We start from the raw sequence: 16592 nt of genomic DNA, 5'->3' as shown, positions 1-16592 counted from the left end.
GGAATTCGTCATACGTTGGTACCGTCTCTCTACCAAGCCATGCAGCAAGAGATCCGGAGCAGCAGAACGGGCACCACGCTGGGGTCCTGTGCTGGCCCACGAACACAGAGGACACCCGCTTTCTCTGCAGCATCAGCTGGCGAACTTCTTGCTACAGTATCGCAGCACACGTACTACACAGTACTACTGGAATAACACCGGCAGAGCTATTCCAGGCCGCCAAATTCGAACAAGGTTTACTTTCCTCAAACCTAATCTTCGAAAACAAACACGCCGAACAGATCCAGAGCCGTGATGCTACTCGAGTGAAAGAATGAATGTTTCAGACAGGAGACAATGTGGCTATATAGAACTACAGAGTAAGTCCAGAGACATGTATCACAGGGACGGTAGTGGAAGTCAATGGACCTTGGAAGTATACCTAGTGTGGGCTCAAGAGAGCGAGCGGCACGTGCATGCGAATCACATGCTACCATCCACCATTACGGGAGGAGATGAGAAAGTAGAAAAGCAGCGACCAGCCAAGCATAAAGAGGATCTCGAGGACAAGTCAAACGAAGACATTGAACTTCCGAATTAGTCTAAACTGCCCACAAATTCACCCGCAGTACAAGCACCACTAATGGATACCAAGAACGAACAAGGAGACAGTGTTACAGCGATTACCGCCCAGAAAGCTGAGAAGACTACCACAACGGAGGACGAACCAATGGTGGAGGACGAACCATGATGGTTTACACGACGGTACCCAACCAGTCTGAGGAAACCAATGGTGAAAATAAACTTGCAAGGAAACTGATAGAGTACTCTTATTAGCTGGGCATGGTGACAGAATTAACAAGGAGTAGTGTAGTAGAGTGACAGCAGAGTAAGGGCATACGCATTGTAGTACCTAAGTATTGAGTTGTTCAATTACACGGTTTGGTCCGAGAGTCTGGGATAAGACAGTTGTAGTCGCGCCTAGCCGAACCCCATCTCGGAGACACTGTCTGTTATTTAGTAGAATTTTGTTGTTATTGTAAAATTATTATAACATTAGATAATTAGAAGACCATATTACAGCAAAATTGAGTCAAATCAGTACAGCTAGAGCATCAAATCCAATCAAGATTTTTCAAAATTGACAATAAAGCATCTGATCACAATTAACAAAGAATGTAAATCACAGCCAGGCCTTCTCTTAGCCTCCCAAATTTTAGTTACAGGTACTGTAGCCAACAATTTCCCGGATGTAAACGGAACTTGATCGACAACGCGAGATAATACTGACTCTGTATGCCTGCTTATCTGTCTGTCTGCATGCATGCGTGTATATATGTATTATGATGATACATACACACGGGTGTCACCATACACACGAGTATGTAAGTATGTATAATAAATGTATGTACGTACGACGTACGCGTGTGTATTTACTATACGTAGGTAGCCGATGGGCGTAACGTGACCTCTAGAAATGTGAGGCTAAACTTCACGAGGCTACGAGACACGCCCACTTTTATGGACACGCTTATTTATTGGCTTCTCATTGACTAGTACGATAGAATCAGCGAAAAAAGGGCGGTGTATATATACAGCTTTGGTCCTCACACGTATTTACAGTCCACAATTTTTATGACCACGCCCTAAAAATGATGGGTATAGCCCATGGAGTGCCACACTACGTCCTGGGTCACCGTACCAGTCTCTTCGGTGTCTCCATGTGGGCGTGTCATTTCCGTTTGGCACCAGGATGCGTTCCTGGTGCCATCAAGGCACCAGCCTTATCCGAACTTCCACCCCTGCGTTCTGTGACCGAAGATAGTGAACGACTGGCAAATAAACTGACTTTATGTTGTAGAGCGGCGCCCCTGTTATCGGACACCATCAATCATCGGACAGCCATGCAAGAAGTAAACGAAGTAAGACTGAGCTTTGCTAGAGGTCACAGTAAGAAGGATTAGTAAAGACTGTGATTCCAGACGTGGGACTTCCAAAGGCTTGAAACGGTTATGCTAGGACTGTAAACGTGATCCTTCTCTGCGACCCCGGTCATGTGGCCTAGCAAGGCTCCCCATATAGATTTAAAGCGACATTAGATTACACCTACCTACACATAACAGAGAGTGTCAGCCTCACCACTGAACAACCGTATGAACTTCGTCTGCAACTATCGCTACAACACGATCACGGAAAACGCCTTTCTGAAGCGCTAATCGCCATGTTTTCTGTCCAACTGGGTATCCACACAACACTAACTACATCACTACACTCTCGTCTGCATTTCATTCTATTTTGATATGGTTACATCTCTCATTTAAAGACCTAGACGTTTGCTTTGTTTCTCAACTTTATATTTCTCCAAAAGGTACCATGAGGTAAAGAAGTGGACTGCAAAGGTAAGCAGATAAAAGATGGCAACATTTCATTGCTACAAGTATAGTTTTTTATTCACCGGACGCAACCTCCCCCATGAAAACGCAAAGACCATTCTGCAACTTCGCACCTGAGATAGGTTTACAGGTGACTAGCTAACACAACAACACTATCACAGTCTCCGTTTGCTACTCTCCAGAAGAGATAGCGCACGCTCATTGAATCGAGGTAACGCCCCTTTCGTCGGACAGTCTTTTTTTCTTTGCAGCACCAGTCTGCAGGTAATAATGTCATGAGAGAGAGTTGGAAGGAAATATCGTACGGCCCCCAATTCGTTTGACCTTTATTTGACTCAGCAACGGTTATTAGCGGAAACTGCTGAATTTTCTCTGCTGACAAGCTCACTCTGTTGGCATCTACTAGCCCTCAGGTACTGTCTAGTCTTTCCAGCGTAAGAATTTGAACTCCTGAGTGTCTTGCAGCGCAACTGCACAGGCTTGATGCACCGGATGTAGCAGACGATTCACGTCATTCATGTTCGAGCTTTGCGGTGGGCACATTCTCCCAACTCGCACAGGAACAGCCCGTGCTTTCCTTTCAAGGCCCCTAAATTGTTACTTGGCTCTGACTAAGAACTGTGCAGGTTTTTCTATCTCAGTTTGTACCTACCTTTGCCTGACCTTGCACCGTCACGAAGTGCAGCACGTCATCGTTGGTACAACCAGCTGTACTGAATGCAGGAACTTTGTTTACTATCAGAGCAGCTAGAATCTTCACCCCTGCTTCTCCTAGGTAAAGTTGAATTAGATTACGTCAAGTCCTTGTCAACACGCGCTACGCAGCGTCGACTTTCTTTGCAAAGGGTAAAAGAGCGTTTTAGCACTTCAATCCTGCCCTCTCATCGGTTTCGGTTGTCGTCTTCTTTGTTGAATGGCTAGTTCGTTCAAGCGACATCTTTTACACGCCCTAGTGTGGGCGTGGTTGTAGGAGAAATGGCTCAGAATTGCCATCAAGCAATCTAGGCAAGTGCTCTGCGTTCTGCGGCGTTTCAAATAGCTGAATTTAATCAACTGCAGTTATTTGAAACCTCGAGCTGTTGCTGAGAAGGTAGGAAGGCAAGAAAATGGGTGTCCGACGATTGGGGCCGTTACCACGGGCGTTTGACCGACTGTAACTCATACAGATCTTGGCTGACATGCAGGGTAACAACACAATTTGTAGGTAAAGAGTTGTTGATTAGCGATATATAAGTAACTAGGCTGAAGGATGCGTTTGTCCGATGAACGGGGTATGCAAGGCTCCGCACAGTTTTCAATCTCACTCTAGGCAGAGAAGAGGTACAATGCTCTCTTTTGGTGTGCTCAATTGCAACTCGGATACCTACATTTATGATGTGTTAGGGACTGCGTTCAAAAACGGATAACTGAGAACTCGCGTCCGGAATATGATGGTGTCCGAGGAACGGGGACGCGCTCTAACGCACGTCACACGGGTAGGCGTGTTTATGACGTGTGCGTAGAGTGCGTTTCCTATCTAATGTATAGAATCAATGAGTACATCTCCTGCAAAGTGAATTGAATGCGGTTTGATGCGCTTCAAGTGTGAAAAGGCCTGTAGAGTTGGAAACTGCGTACAGTAAACTCTAAGTTTTTGCAACATGAGGTAAGCCATGCAGCTTGTCTGATAGTAGGGAACTGATTGTGTGGAACGAACTTATTGCATGTAGACTGTAGCTATAGACTTCACGAATTGACATTTACATGTGAATGCAACACGGTGACCTTCTCTGTGTGCTTGTGGGCTCTACGTATAAACTTGTTGCGTTTGATGTCTGGTGTTGGGCTAGAATCGGTCATCATGTGACACATATTGATCGAGACACCACTGAGAGTAGATCGAGAGTGTCGGCACACCTAGAGTAGCGAGTAGCTGTGCAGAAATAGAATACAGAACAATCTACGATACATGGTGTCATGAGTGAAAAGCATAACACCATAGCAGAAGAAGGACAAATACAAGGAGCAGGAGACGCAGAAGAAGCAAGAGCAGCAGCAGTCGCAATGTTAATGAGGATGCAGAGCTGCTTACCGATTCCAAAGCCGCTGAACGTTTGAGGCAACTTGGCGCAGAACTGGAAAAAATTCCGTCAAGTTTGGAACTCTTAGGAGATCCTCACAAATGTGCAGAGCCCAGAGCTAATGGAATACCCCCGTCACAATGTGTTTATCACTTGTGTAGGCCACAATGCCCTACGCATATACAACTTCCTGCAATTTGAAGAAGCTAGCTCCTAAGCGAGTCATGGACGAAATCTTAGAGAAAATGGAACAACACCGCTTAGGAGAGACGAACTTCATATATGAATGATACGAGTTTATTGGAAAGATCCCAGCAGCAAAGCGAGGCATTTTGATAAATATACTTCACAGAACTTAGAATTTACAAGAACTCGCAAATTGTGCCAGTTTGCAAACATGCAGAATGACCTCTTGCACGATCGTATTGTACACTGTTGCCATTTGAGAAAGAAGACAGTCTGCGTAAACATCTACTGCAGAGGAAAGACCTGTCATACAGAGAATACATATAGACATGTGTACAGAGTCTACAAGGCCACCACTCAGCAGATGAAAGTGCTTATCGACAGGTGAAGAGATGGTAGACACATTTCCTAAGCAAACGGAGAACAAAGCCTGAGAACGAGAGGAAGCCATGAGACAAGAAGGTAAAGAACACAGAAGTGGAAAGACATGCTCAGACCAAATTGTCAATATTGTGATTGAAACATGAGAGATGTTTAGATAAGTGTCCAGCATACTGCAGAGAAGGCACATGTTGCCACAAGAAGAATCCTTTTGCACAGATGTGTGATCCAAACGACAAGGAAACACTCGTCAGTGAGTGTATGAAGCTAACATTAGAGATGAGAGCACTAATGATGGTGACTCTTACATTGACTCCACCTCAACGGGATGTTCATGTCATGCAATGCAGAGACAAACACCATAGAATTATCAGCGTCATTTGTATGTCAGAATGCTAGTCTATGGCAACTATGTGAAATTTCAATTGACACAAGAGCGGCATGCAGTGTGCGTCAAACAGAGTGGTGTTCCTGTGGAGAGCAAGATTATGCCCACATACAACACAGATGATTACCTTGCATGACATAGCAAAGTTATGCCTTGTAGCAATTAAGTGCAGAGAGAAAGTGACAAATCCCCAGAAAGAGAAGACTTACAATGTGGATCGAGTTTGTGGCGATACGTACTGGTAGGATGTTCAGACTTCGATTTTGGTACCAACCACTGTTCAACAGATGGGATTGTTAACAGTTCACCATGAGATTATTCAGACCCTCACTACTGACAAAGGGTCTAATTCAAGAAGACAAGAGCATACACTGCATCCATTGCTGCAGAAGTATCACACAGTACCGTATAACCGGTTATTTCTGCGATCATGATATTTCTGTGAATTCTGCGAAGAAATCATGGAACGCACAAATAAAATTTACAGATATTTAGGCCTATCATCATAGTCCCAGTAAGTCACAGTTCCAACACATGTACATGTGTGTACCAGTAACTGTCTTCCTGGTTGGAACGCAAAAATTGAATTTGCAGAAATTAAAAGTTTTGTCTAAATTCTCAAATCGCAGTAATTTAAGACCACAGAAATAACCGATTATGCAGTATTTGAGAATGAAGTGGCCTGTTGAGCAATGATCTACATCTTGACATGGACCGAACAGTGAAGCCAGTGCAGAAGTCAGTTAGACGGATCCCAGTTGCTGTTAAAGAAAGTTCAAAGTAGAACTTGATTGTCTTGAGAGGCTTGGTGTGCTTGGAAGAATTGATGATCCTGAGCCTACAGAATGGGCGTCAAGTTTGGTGATTGTTCAAAAAACCAATGGCAGTTTATGATTATGTTTGGATCTCAACCATTAAATACAGCATCGAAAAGATTTCAACTTTCAAAAGGATTGTTCGAAGGATGCATCCGGAGCCATCATCAAATTTCAACGCTGGAAGATATTCTACCACAACTGGCCAATGCACAAGTTTTTAGCGCTGCATATGTCAAGAATGGGTATTGGCATGTTCCTGTTGACAGTGGGTCACAGAAACTCACAACATTTGAAACACCTTTTGGCTGGTACTGTTGGCACAACGAAAGCCCTTTGGCATTTATGTGGCACCAGAACTGTTTTAAACAACGATTACATGAGACAATTGAAAACCTGGATGGCATGTTTGCAGTTGCAGATGACATTCTTACTGTGGGCAATGGGAATACCTCTATGCAGAAGCAGGTAAGGATCATGACAAGAAATTAGAGATGCTTTTGAATCAATTTCAGAACAAGCAGATTTGTTTGAACAAGGATAAGCTTAGATTCAAATTGAGACCAGTAGCATATATGAGTCGTCTACTGACTAATGAAGGCATTTATCCACACCCAAAGAATTAAGCTAACAGCTATCTATCAGGTGCCGAAATTAACTGATGTGGCAGGAGTTAGATGCATGCTCGCTATGGTTACATATTTGGCCAAGTTTCTTCCACAATTAGCCACTATGTTGGAGCCTCTAATTGAGACAGCTGACGATAAGCAAGATTGCATGGGTTTGGACGGATGAACATGACATAACGGTGAACAGTATCAAGAAAGCTATCACTCAAACCCCAGTTTTAAAGTATTTCAATGACAAAGCAATAGTGACTCGATCTCTACTGTGACTCATCTAGACTAGGTATTTTAGTGGCTGTAATGCGAGAAGAGCAATCGGTGGCTTATGCCAGTAGAGCTTTAACTTCAACAGAGCAGCCATGCCCGCAGATAGAAAGGAAGCTGCCATCGATACTATTTGAATTAGAACGGTTTGACTTATACACATTTGGATGACCAGTCAGATTTCAAACAGATCATATACCTTTTGCACAAGAAACCGCTACATTTGGTCCCCAAGAGTGGATGTTTTTACGCATGCAGCGTTATGATGTGACAGTAGTCTACAAAAAAAAGAGAGACAAATGTTGTTGCAGATACCTTATTGACAGCCTATGTAGATGATGAAGGCAATCATGCATGCCCGGATGGTGAAGTACTATATACATCTGGAGAATGAGGATGCAGCATAGTATCTTCCTATGACACGGGAGATGCTACAGCAAGGAACTCCAAATGATGAGACATCGATGCACTTGAAAGATATGATTCAGAAAGGATGGCCTGAACACAAGAGAAGTGTTCCCCATTCAATCCGACAGTACTATATTGTATACAGTAATATTCAAGATGAGTTGTTATATCAGAATGGTGTCATCTTTAAAGGTGATAGAGTTATTGTTCCTCAGAGCTTGTTTTGGCATATTGCTTTGGCAGTAATAAGGTTGATGTCAATATTTACTGTCTTAAATGTGCTGTATTTGTGGCTTCTCTATAGCTTGAAGAATGGTGGCATTGGGTTAATTCGTGGGGATTTGAGAGACTACAAACCTGCACATAATCTCAGTCTAAACGAAAGAATAAGAAATCTGCTGTCAAAAGGCAAGACTGTTTATCACTTAGCATTTGGAGAGTCTCCTTTTCCAGTTGTCAAAGGTGCTCAGAGGGCACTCAAAATGTTTGTGCATGAGAAAGCATATGAACCAGTGGCTGGTGAGTTCTGTTATTGGTTTCTTCTTGTGTTATGTCATTATACCATATCGCTTCACATGTAATTTACAGCATGCCGTTTTATGGTGAGGTTTAGTAGGCTGCCATACCTTGGAGCTAACTGCATGCGAGTATCTATTTGTGAAAAGGTTACATGATCAGAGTAATCTTGTTTTTTAGTGGGCATTGGTATATTCAACTTGAAGGAATGTGGACCTGCAGTCAGAGTAGTTGTATATTATGTTCAGACAAGTCAAATTCTTGTTTTAGAACAAAGCTAAATATCTCCTTCTAGTACAACAAATAGGAGCTAATTTCGAGCTCTCATATGCACGCACTGTTAATTGGTGCTGTTTAAATGCTCCAGGCTTTTTTTTTTGTATTGAGTGTTCTTGTGTCTGTTCAAATATTTTGTTGGAGGACATCATACTTTATACTCATTGCTAGCATCTTAACAGAATAACATGCATCCTTGTTTAGATTGTGCATGCAACTGTAGATTATCCCTGATCCTCTATAATTTCCCAAAGTACCTCAGTTTATTGGTGACCTCTGCCTACAATGGGCATATCAGTCTACTTGCAGCTTATGAGATTGCCGTGTTTGATAGACCTCTGGTATAATGGCATGCTGTAAAGTGGAAAAAACAGTAATGTTGTTCATGTGTCTTTGTGTGATTATTAGGACTACAAGTAGTTTTTATCAGATGTATGTGATATAGTTCTCAAAAATATTAACGAAGTGATAAGCATTGGCGTATTTCTTTTGCTTTATTTGCATATTATTTAATTACCAAATTGGCTTGGATCTGACTGATGCTTTGGGCATTTTTGATTTGTTTTTTGCAATGTCTATTAAGTGGTACGTTTTGTTTTTATGCATTTACGCTAGTTTTTGCATTTTCATTTCTTGTAAATTCAACATTGGCTTTCAACTGTAAGTTTACAGCCAGGATACTTGTGAAGGTTTATTAATTAATAGGTACTGTAATGCTTATAGGGTAAGACTTGACTTGTGTGCTTGCTTTAGAGGATAACAGATCTCAGGGTTAGCAGGCAAATGAGTACGTGTTTTATGCATCTGCTTATGATATATATATATATACTCATCAGTTTGTAGATCTGTTTTGACATGAAGTGTTTGCACTATATTAACTGCATTATTTTCAAGGGATTTTGTCATTGCGTGAAGCAATCTGTGAATACCATAAGATCAACGATGATCTGGAACTGAGTGTTGAAAATGTTCTTGTCGGTCCAGGAACAAAGCAGTTAATCTTCTTGCTTTTAACGATTTTTAGTGGAGGTTATCTTGACAATGATGCATTGTTTTAGTTGCATGTGATTGGTTGATATGTGCTTTGATGTGTAGATGTGTTTCTTATTGCTCCCTCGTGGATAACGTACAAGCCACAGTGTCTTGTTTGTGGACACAATCCAGTGGTCATTAGCACTTCTTTTGATACCAATTGGAAAATTACACCTGAAATGTTGAATGAGGTATAAGATGCAGTACACACGTATGATGTTTCTAATAAGTTTGCATTGTTGCGTTTGTGTTGACTTTGTACAGATCCTATCAAGACCAGTTCATCATGGTAGAAATAAACTACTCATTGTATGCAATCCTGACAATCCAAGTATGAGAAACAGTTGCAGTCTTTTGATCTTGAAACTGTCTGTTTGATTAATTGCTTTTGTATGTTTGTTTGCTTGTTTGTTGTTTGCCATAGACAGGTATTGGTGTTGTTTCTATTTGTAGTGGTGTGTGTGTGTGTGTGTGTGTGTGTGTGTGTGTGTGCGTGTGTGTGTGTGTGATGATTCTGCAATTCTGCATTTGTTGCTGCAGGTGGAACTGCATATACTGCTAGTGAATTAGAGAGTTTGAGGTATTTAAATGAAAAGTATGTAATACATGTTTCATACAACAGCTTATCTTGCAGTGCCGTTTTTCGTAAACACAATCTACTGGTTTTGTCTGATGAGATCTATGGTCGGCTTCATCATACTGGCAATCATCAGTGTCTTGCTAAGGTATCATTGTAGGCATCTTGTATCTTGTAGTGTGATGAGCAGTGGATACTATTGAGCATTTAATTAGGATGTTTGCACATCAGGCATTTTTAGAAACATGTTTGCTATCAAAATGCAAGCCAATGTATTGGTTGTTTTAGAATGTTTTATGCAAGTGTGTGAGCATGCAACATTTAGAACACTGAATATTTTGGATAACTAACGTTAACTCTCCTGGTGCAGAAACAGGTATCCCTGAACTTTCAAGGCTGCCCATGCACACTCATTTAAACCAAGTACATGTATAGTGAACAACAATTGTGCAAACACTCAAACTGAAATACACTCTATAAGGTAATAATGAGAAAGTAAATTGGTTTACAATTTGTACTTCTAGAGGGCATCCAAGGCACTCTATGTTCGGTTAACTGATGTGTTTGGATAACTGGTGTTCGGATAGCTGACATCTGACTGTAATGCTAATAGCACTGACATCATTTCAGTGTTTTTTCGTTTATGCTGAATGAAGCGTATATACTCTCAGTCTGCAACTGTAAGGGCAATAATGGCATAGCACTGCAAGAAGCAGGAGATGCTTAACTATGATGAAACTGGGTATATTTTAATTTATTTTGAATTACTAAACAATTGTTAAATTATTTATCTTCATAAATTTGTTGAAATGTGGTACTAGATTTTCTGATTTGCATTTTGTAGTTTTATCCGGAAGGTACCATTGTAAGTAGTGGCATCTCAAAGTGGGCAGGAGCTGGCGGCTGGCGAGTAAGTACAACGTGCAGCATGTGTGCTGATGCTGTTGTTTGATTTAGAAAGTTTATTGTTACCTGCTGCACATGGACTCATGTAACTCAGTGTAATTTACGTAATGACTGTTGATTATGAAACAAGCAGAGATAAAAGTTGTATATAGTTGTACATATTCATGAATACATATATGAACATGGATATGAAATTAGAGAGCACACAGACAGGAAAGTAGGCTGCATGCAGATCTATTGACAGGCAAGTGGGTGTGTCTATAATTAATGGTAGGCTCTTTCAGACAAAGCAGACAGAACAGCTAAACCTATCAGCAGACTAGAAGTGGTGGTAGAAAAGCACTAAATTGCAGAAGACTTAAAAGACGAATGGACTTGTTATTGCTAAGCGTACATATCCATTGATGCACTTATGCTAGAGTGGACGTAGGTACACTGTAAAATGCAGACAGGATTGCATTTTAGGTTTGCAGACTATTGGAAGATATATGTAAGAGCATGTTCACACCGGGCCTAATCATGATTAGTTAGCACTAGTGCACTAATGCCACTCGTTCACATCGGTCCTAATCATGATTAGTGTAACGCCATTCTAACGCCGTAGAGAGTAGTGTTACAATCACATTAGTGGCGTTAGTGGTTGCATGTGACTTTAGCACATGAGATAGTACAAGAAGAGCATGCCGCTAATGTTTCTAATCTGGCATTGTATGTTTAAACGTACAAACGCAGCAACAACATGGCGACATATACAGATGTATACTACGTACGTGCCTGTACATATGACAACTTACTGCTATCCCTGAAGAAGCTGCTAGAGAAAGCAAACTAGAGGTTTCCCTCTTCAAAACCTAGAGCAATGGTAAGACCATTCACACGAATCATAGTTAGCGGTGTGAACGCGCTTGCGCTAATGTTGGCCTAATCATAGTTAGTCCAGATGTCCGTGTGAACACGCTCTAATTAACTGATTGCAAGTGATGATGATTATTTGTGTGTCTGTAGTTGGGCTATCACATTTACCCACAACAGCTGAAAGCCTTTCAGACCGCAGTGATGGCAGCAGCAAGCCACTCTTATTCATGTGCATCTGCTCCTATACAGCATGCTGCGGTGGAGGTAACATGATTAACTAGGTAGTGTCACACTTAGATTGAATTAGATGTTGCTTGTTGTTTTAGTGCTTTAGGAATTCTGACGACATAGTTGAATATTTATTGCACACCAGACGAATTATCGCAGCACTGAGCAACTACTGCTATCGGTACATGTTTATTAATAGTGTAAATGTTGGTCTGATGGGATATTCTAGTCTCGCATAACCAGACAGACCCCTTTCCGCCACATCATACTTCCAGGTGAAATGAGGTCTGGTGAACAGTCTTTGATGTCGCTGTGTGCCGTGTAGCCAGAAATCGGCTATCTAAAGACCACACTGGTATGTGCACTCCTATCTCAATAGCTTTTCTTGTTTCGTAGAGAGCAACTCGAAGACTACAGCTAGAGTCGTTGCTGTTTATGAAATCTGCATATCTACAGCAACAATTAAATGCGGCCACGGGAACGTTGACGTCGACAGGCTTGACGTCATCACAACGGAAACTGAATGCAAACGCACTGAATGGATGCAAACTTGATGCTGTTTGCTGTTTTGATGTCTAGAGCGACTGGGGACAGTTCAGACTGAGCGATATATCTGGTCCTGGAATAACAGGCTTCTATCTCTTAGCAATCTGTTATGATCGATGTCGTACGTAGCGTTGTGTGCTTGTGTCACAATGGAGACTGAATGCGAACGTACTTGATGTAAAGCAATGCACAAAACACGTGAGATGATTACCCAAACACAGAAACACCACTCATCTTGTTTTTCGATGACGTCAGCTTCAAGCCCTTCAATTCCAGAACCAGGTATATCGCTCAGTCTGGACTGTCCCGGGTTGCTCTAGACGTCAAAACAGCAAACAGCATCGAGTAAGTTCGCATCTATTGAGTGCGTTTGCATTCAGTCTTTGTTGTGATGACGTCAAGCCTGTCAACATCAATGTTCCCACGACCGCGTTTAATTGTTGCTGTAGACATGCAGATTTCACAAACGACTCTAGTTGTAGTCTTCGAGTTGTTCTCTACGAAACAAGAGAAGCTAATTGAGATAGGATTGCACTGCTTGCATATCAGTCTGGTCTTTAGTTAAGCGTTTAAGAAACCAAATCTGGTCTTTAGATAGCCGATTTCTGGCTACGCGGCACACAGCAACATCAAAGGCTGTTCAGCAGACCCATTTTTGCCCAGAAGTATGACACAGCGGAAGGGCTCTGGCTACGCGAGACTAGTGATATTCTTCACGTACCTGCAGAGAATTGACATCTGTAGGAGTCAAAGCAGTCAAACCAGCAGGTGGATATTACATGATGCCTGACTTTGAGGTGAGTGGGAGAGTAGGCATGAGGCAGACTTCGAAAATCTGGCGGGTTGATTGACTATCATTTTATCAATGAATATATATAAAACTGTGTTTAAGGGATATTGTCTGGATTTTTGCAGTTGGTAGACTCTATTTGGTTTTGTCGGACAGTCACAAAGAAACAATTTATGATCAAAGACAAAGTTTTGAAATTTATGAGTGTTTGTTGTCAAAATGACGTCTACCTGTATTGTTGGATTCTACTTAGTTTTTTGTGTGAAACTGAAACTACTGGAGTAATAAGTAATGAAAGCAGACGTTTATTTAGACAGTTCTGAGATAAAACAGATGGGAAGTAGAGAGATTTAAGGCCTGTGTATTAAACCAGACAGAAAGTTGTCTTTTATTGATGGTAGCACACTGGGTTTATGATGGAGACAACAAGGAGCATTAGTGTGCTATAATAGGTTGCTGTTTGGGTCCACAATTGGACTGACTTTGGTGTTTTGGATTGGGACTGGTAGAAAGTGTGTCAATATTTGGAGACTCCATTACCTTCACTGGATGCCGCATGACAACATAGCATGTCGTTTGACATGAGCTTGCTTAGGAATTCTTGCAGCTTAGTATCTATATTTTATTGAATTAAGGAATTTATGTCAACTCTTTGATCTTTACATGATAACAGCTTCTGCAACTGTGATCAAACTTTGACCAAAGCAATGCTTTGTTAGGCTATCATACACTGATCTAAGCAAATTGTGTTTAGTTTTAACTGTTCATTGTTGGTGAACTATATAGGTATTATGTTGCAACATTTGTATTGCTATGGTAGTCACTGACAGTTGTGTCTAGTCTTGCGTAGCCAGACCCTTTCCAGCATCGTCATACTTCTTGCCTGGTCTGGCTACATGAGATTAAGTACTTATGTCCATTGTAGTAGAGCTGTACGTGAGCATGCAAGTAGCACTGAAACAGACTGTAGATATTAGGTATGTGACAGCTCTAACTCGGTTCAGAAACATTTTGTAAATACTTGTAGTCAGGTTGGGTGTTTGATGTGTAGTCAGTTTGTGAAAATCAAACCACACACTGCTTGAGCCCATTTAAAAATAGAATTTGTACATATTTAATTCTTTGTGCTCTTGCTAAAATTCCTTTTTTGACACTTGAAAGTCTTTGTCAATACATTGTTTGTAGGTTGTAAGGAAAGCATTGAATTGTTGTGGCATTAAAACTGGACAAGCAATGTGTGACAAGATTTTTGAAGAGACTTGTGTAGTAGTAAGTGGGACAGTTGATATGCCATTGCACTTGCTAATTATTGTGGCTGTTTCATAGCTGATGCCTGCAGGACCAGACTTTCTGCGACCCATGGAAGAACTGACAGTTCGCTTATGTTATGTCAACTTTGACGGTCAGTGTAGACGTATAGTAATGTATAGTAGTTTGCAGCATTGGAGCCGTTCTGCATTACGCTGCTGTCTATGTAATGCTTTGTGACAATCTCCCTTATTTTCTAGGAGGCAAGGCTCTTGAAGCAAGTCATAAACTGGGCTTGTCTGAAGAGCTGACAGATGGATTTCTTGAAGAGCACTGTCCCCTCACAACAGGTGGCATACAAGTAAGACTCACAGCAAACAAATAGAGTATAATCATCACAGTTACTTAGATTGGTGATAAGCCGGGTCTCTGAAGTACGCAAGAATGTGACAGACCGAACTAAATATCTTAATGTTAAACTCTATGTCCAAGAACTATTTCACCTGTTGGTTTTTAAGAGTGTGAATGCAATATCTGATGTCTTATTGTGTTGAAGCTGTATGCGTAAGGGGTCATCCATAATTGTCGACATTTACTCAAACATACAAAGCGTATGCTGGGGTGGAGTAGTCTCGTGTGGCCAGGCCTTCAGCGTACCTACGCAAGGCGGATAAGACGGGAGGTCTGGTCACTATCGCCAGGTGTGTGTGAACACGTGGAATGTTACATGAAACTTTATCACTAAACACCATCACACAATCCAATCTAAGGTGTTGACATGTGTATGTACATGTACTGGAAGACTGCTAAAAAATACTCGACGAAAACAGGTTCATAAAATGCTGGCGAACAGGTACCAGCAGTTCATGAACGAACAATTTTGTCTTTGCCAGCCCATCTTTGTCTCGTGAGGAAGCTGTGCAGAAAGTGCAACGACAATAGAAGACAACTGGGCAGAACAACGAAATGTCCATCTTAATTTTTGAAAGGGATTCTGATTATGTATTGTAATACCATGGTACATTAGAAATAGCTTTACTAAGCCAAAATTTATATACGCATAGGGGAGGGAGGAGGGTGTATGCAGAAAAGAGTATGCTTTTTGTACGCTTGAGTAAATGTCAACAATTATGGATGACCCCTAAGTACTTAGGTTTGTTGTCGAGCTGAAGAACCATAGCATCAAGAAATTAGGTGATCTAGATGTATTAGACTAATTAAACTTGAAGTTCATTACACTATAGTCTACTGTATTGACATACCAATGTGGTAGCGGTAGTCAGGGCTAGACCAGAACATTTGCTGGATGAGCTTGTATAATACAATGAAAGCATCATATATTTTGAGCAAATATGTGCAGGTATCTCTACAATCACAAAAATGGCTAACCTCTTGATTTTAGTAATCAATGTCTCTAATTAACTAAGAGACATTTGCAATTCACTAATCTACATTTTGGCTCAGTGCAGTGCTCTACTAGGATGTAGTACTTCTTGAATCTTTGTAGCACACTGAGCTTTTTAATTTGGATCTGCTATTGTTATATCTCATTGTAAATGTGTGGTGTGTCTGTACATTTTTAGGCACTGAAAAATTGGGTATCTGCACTGTTGTAATCTACCTCTCCACCGTCATGCAAATGAGTGTGTTACAAGAACAAGTATTGCCAAATCAATTGTCTGTAGCAGTTGGAAAAGTAACAGTGACCATGCTGAACTGCGTAGATTGATTTACTATATTTCTTTCACGCGACGACTTTCCAATTATACTAAAAATTGGCTCACTATTTTATTGCTATTTTAAGCTGAGGTGCGCATGCGCTCAGTTTTATTCTAGAAATCTCAAGTCAACTGTTATCGCGTTGGTGCATTGCTGCTTCCATTGTTCCTATCACTACAAGAACAACTACTGATATTAGTTTTATTTGACACAACTAGGTAGAGGGAAAACTTAATTGTTGCAGTGATAGTACAGTGGCATTAGAGAGCAGTCAGTCATAATTGGACAGACAAAAAGGTATGTGCCTCGTGAACCATCAGCAACTGTGTTGACAAGTGAAACCTTCCACTGATAGTTGTTGCTGTTGAGTTATAGAGTTTCGCGTGTTAGTACTGTAGT

At 41.2% G+C, this 16592-nt stretch overlaps 1 protein-coding gene across 1 annotated transcript; it reads left to right on the top strand.

The window, feature by feature from the left end:
* The first annotated feature begins 3864 nt into the window (after positions 1-3864).
* LOC134189401 (aspartate aminotransferase-like) lies at positions 3865-16343 on the top strand. The gene is made up of 15 exons (XM_062657644.1): positions 3865-4017; positions 7805-8019; positions 9187-9321; positions 9388-9515; positions 9589-9655; positions 9865-9904; positions 9959-10049; positions 10746-10811; positions 11813-11926; positions 11989-12071; positions 13164-13233; positions 14412-14495; positions 14553-14628; positions 14735-14835; positions 16058-16343. The coding sequence occupies exons 1-15, from the start codon at positions 4013-4015 to the stop codon at positions 16088-16090; spliced, it is 1308 nt and encodes a 435-aa protein (XP_062513628.1). The 5' UTR covers positions 3865-4012; the 3' UTR covers positions 16091-16343.
* Positions 16344-16592: the final 249 nt, after the last annotated feature.

Source organism: Corticium candelabrum, chromosome 14, assembly GCF_963422355.1.
Source record: "Corticium candelabrum chromosome 14, ooCorCand1.1, whole genome shotgun sequence".
Lineage (NCBI taxonomy): Eukaryota > Metazoa > Porifera > Homoscleromorpha > Homosclerophorida > Plakinidae > Corticium > Corticium candelabrum.
This window is presented reverse-complemented; position numbering and strand designations above follow the sequence as displayed.

What these genes read in the sequence shown, in the direction of transcription:
- LOC134189401 (XM_062657644.1), top strand. An exon ending in TTTAACGATTTTTAGTGGAG is followed by an intron (nt 9,322 to 9,387) that starts GTTATCTTGACA and finishes TTTGATGTGTAG; the next exon opens with ATGTGTTTCTTATTGCTCCC. An exon ending in CAGGAGCTGGCGGCTGGCGA is followed by an intron (nt 10,812 to 11,812) that starts GTAAGTACAACG and finishes GTGTGTCTGTAG; the next exon opens with TTGGGCTATCACATTTACCC.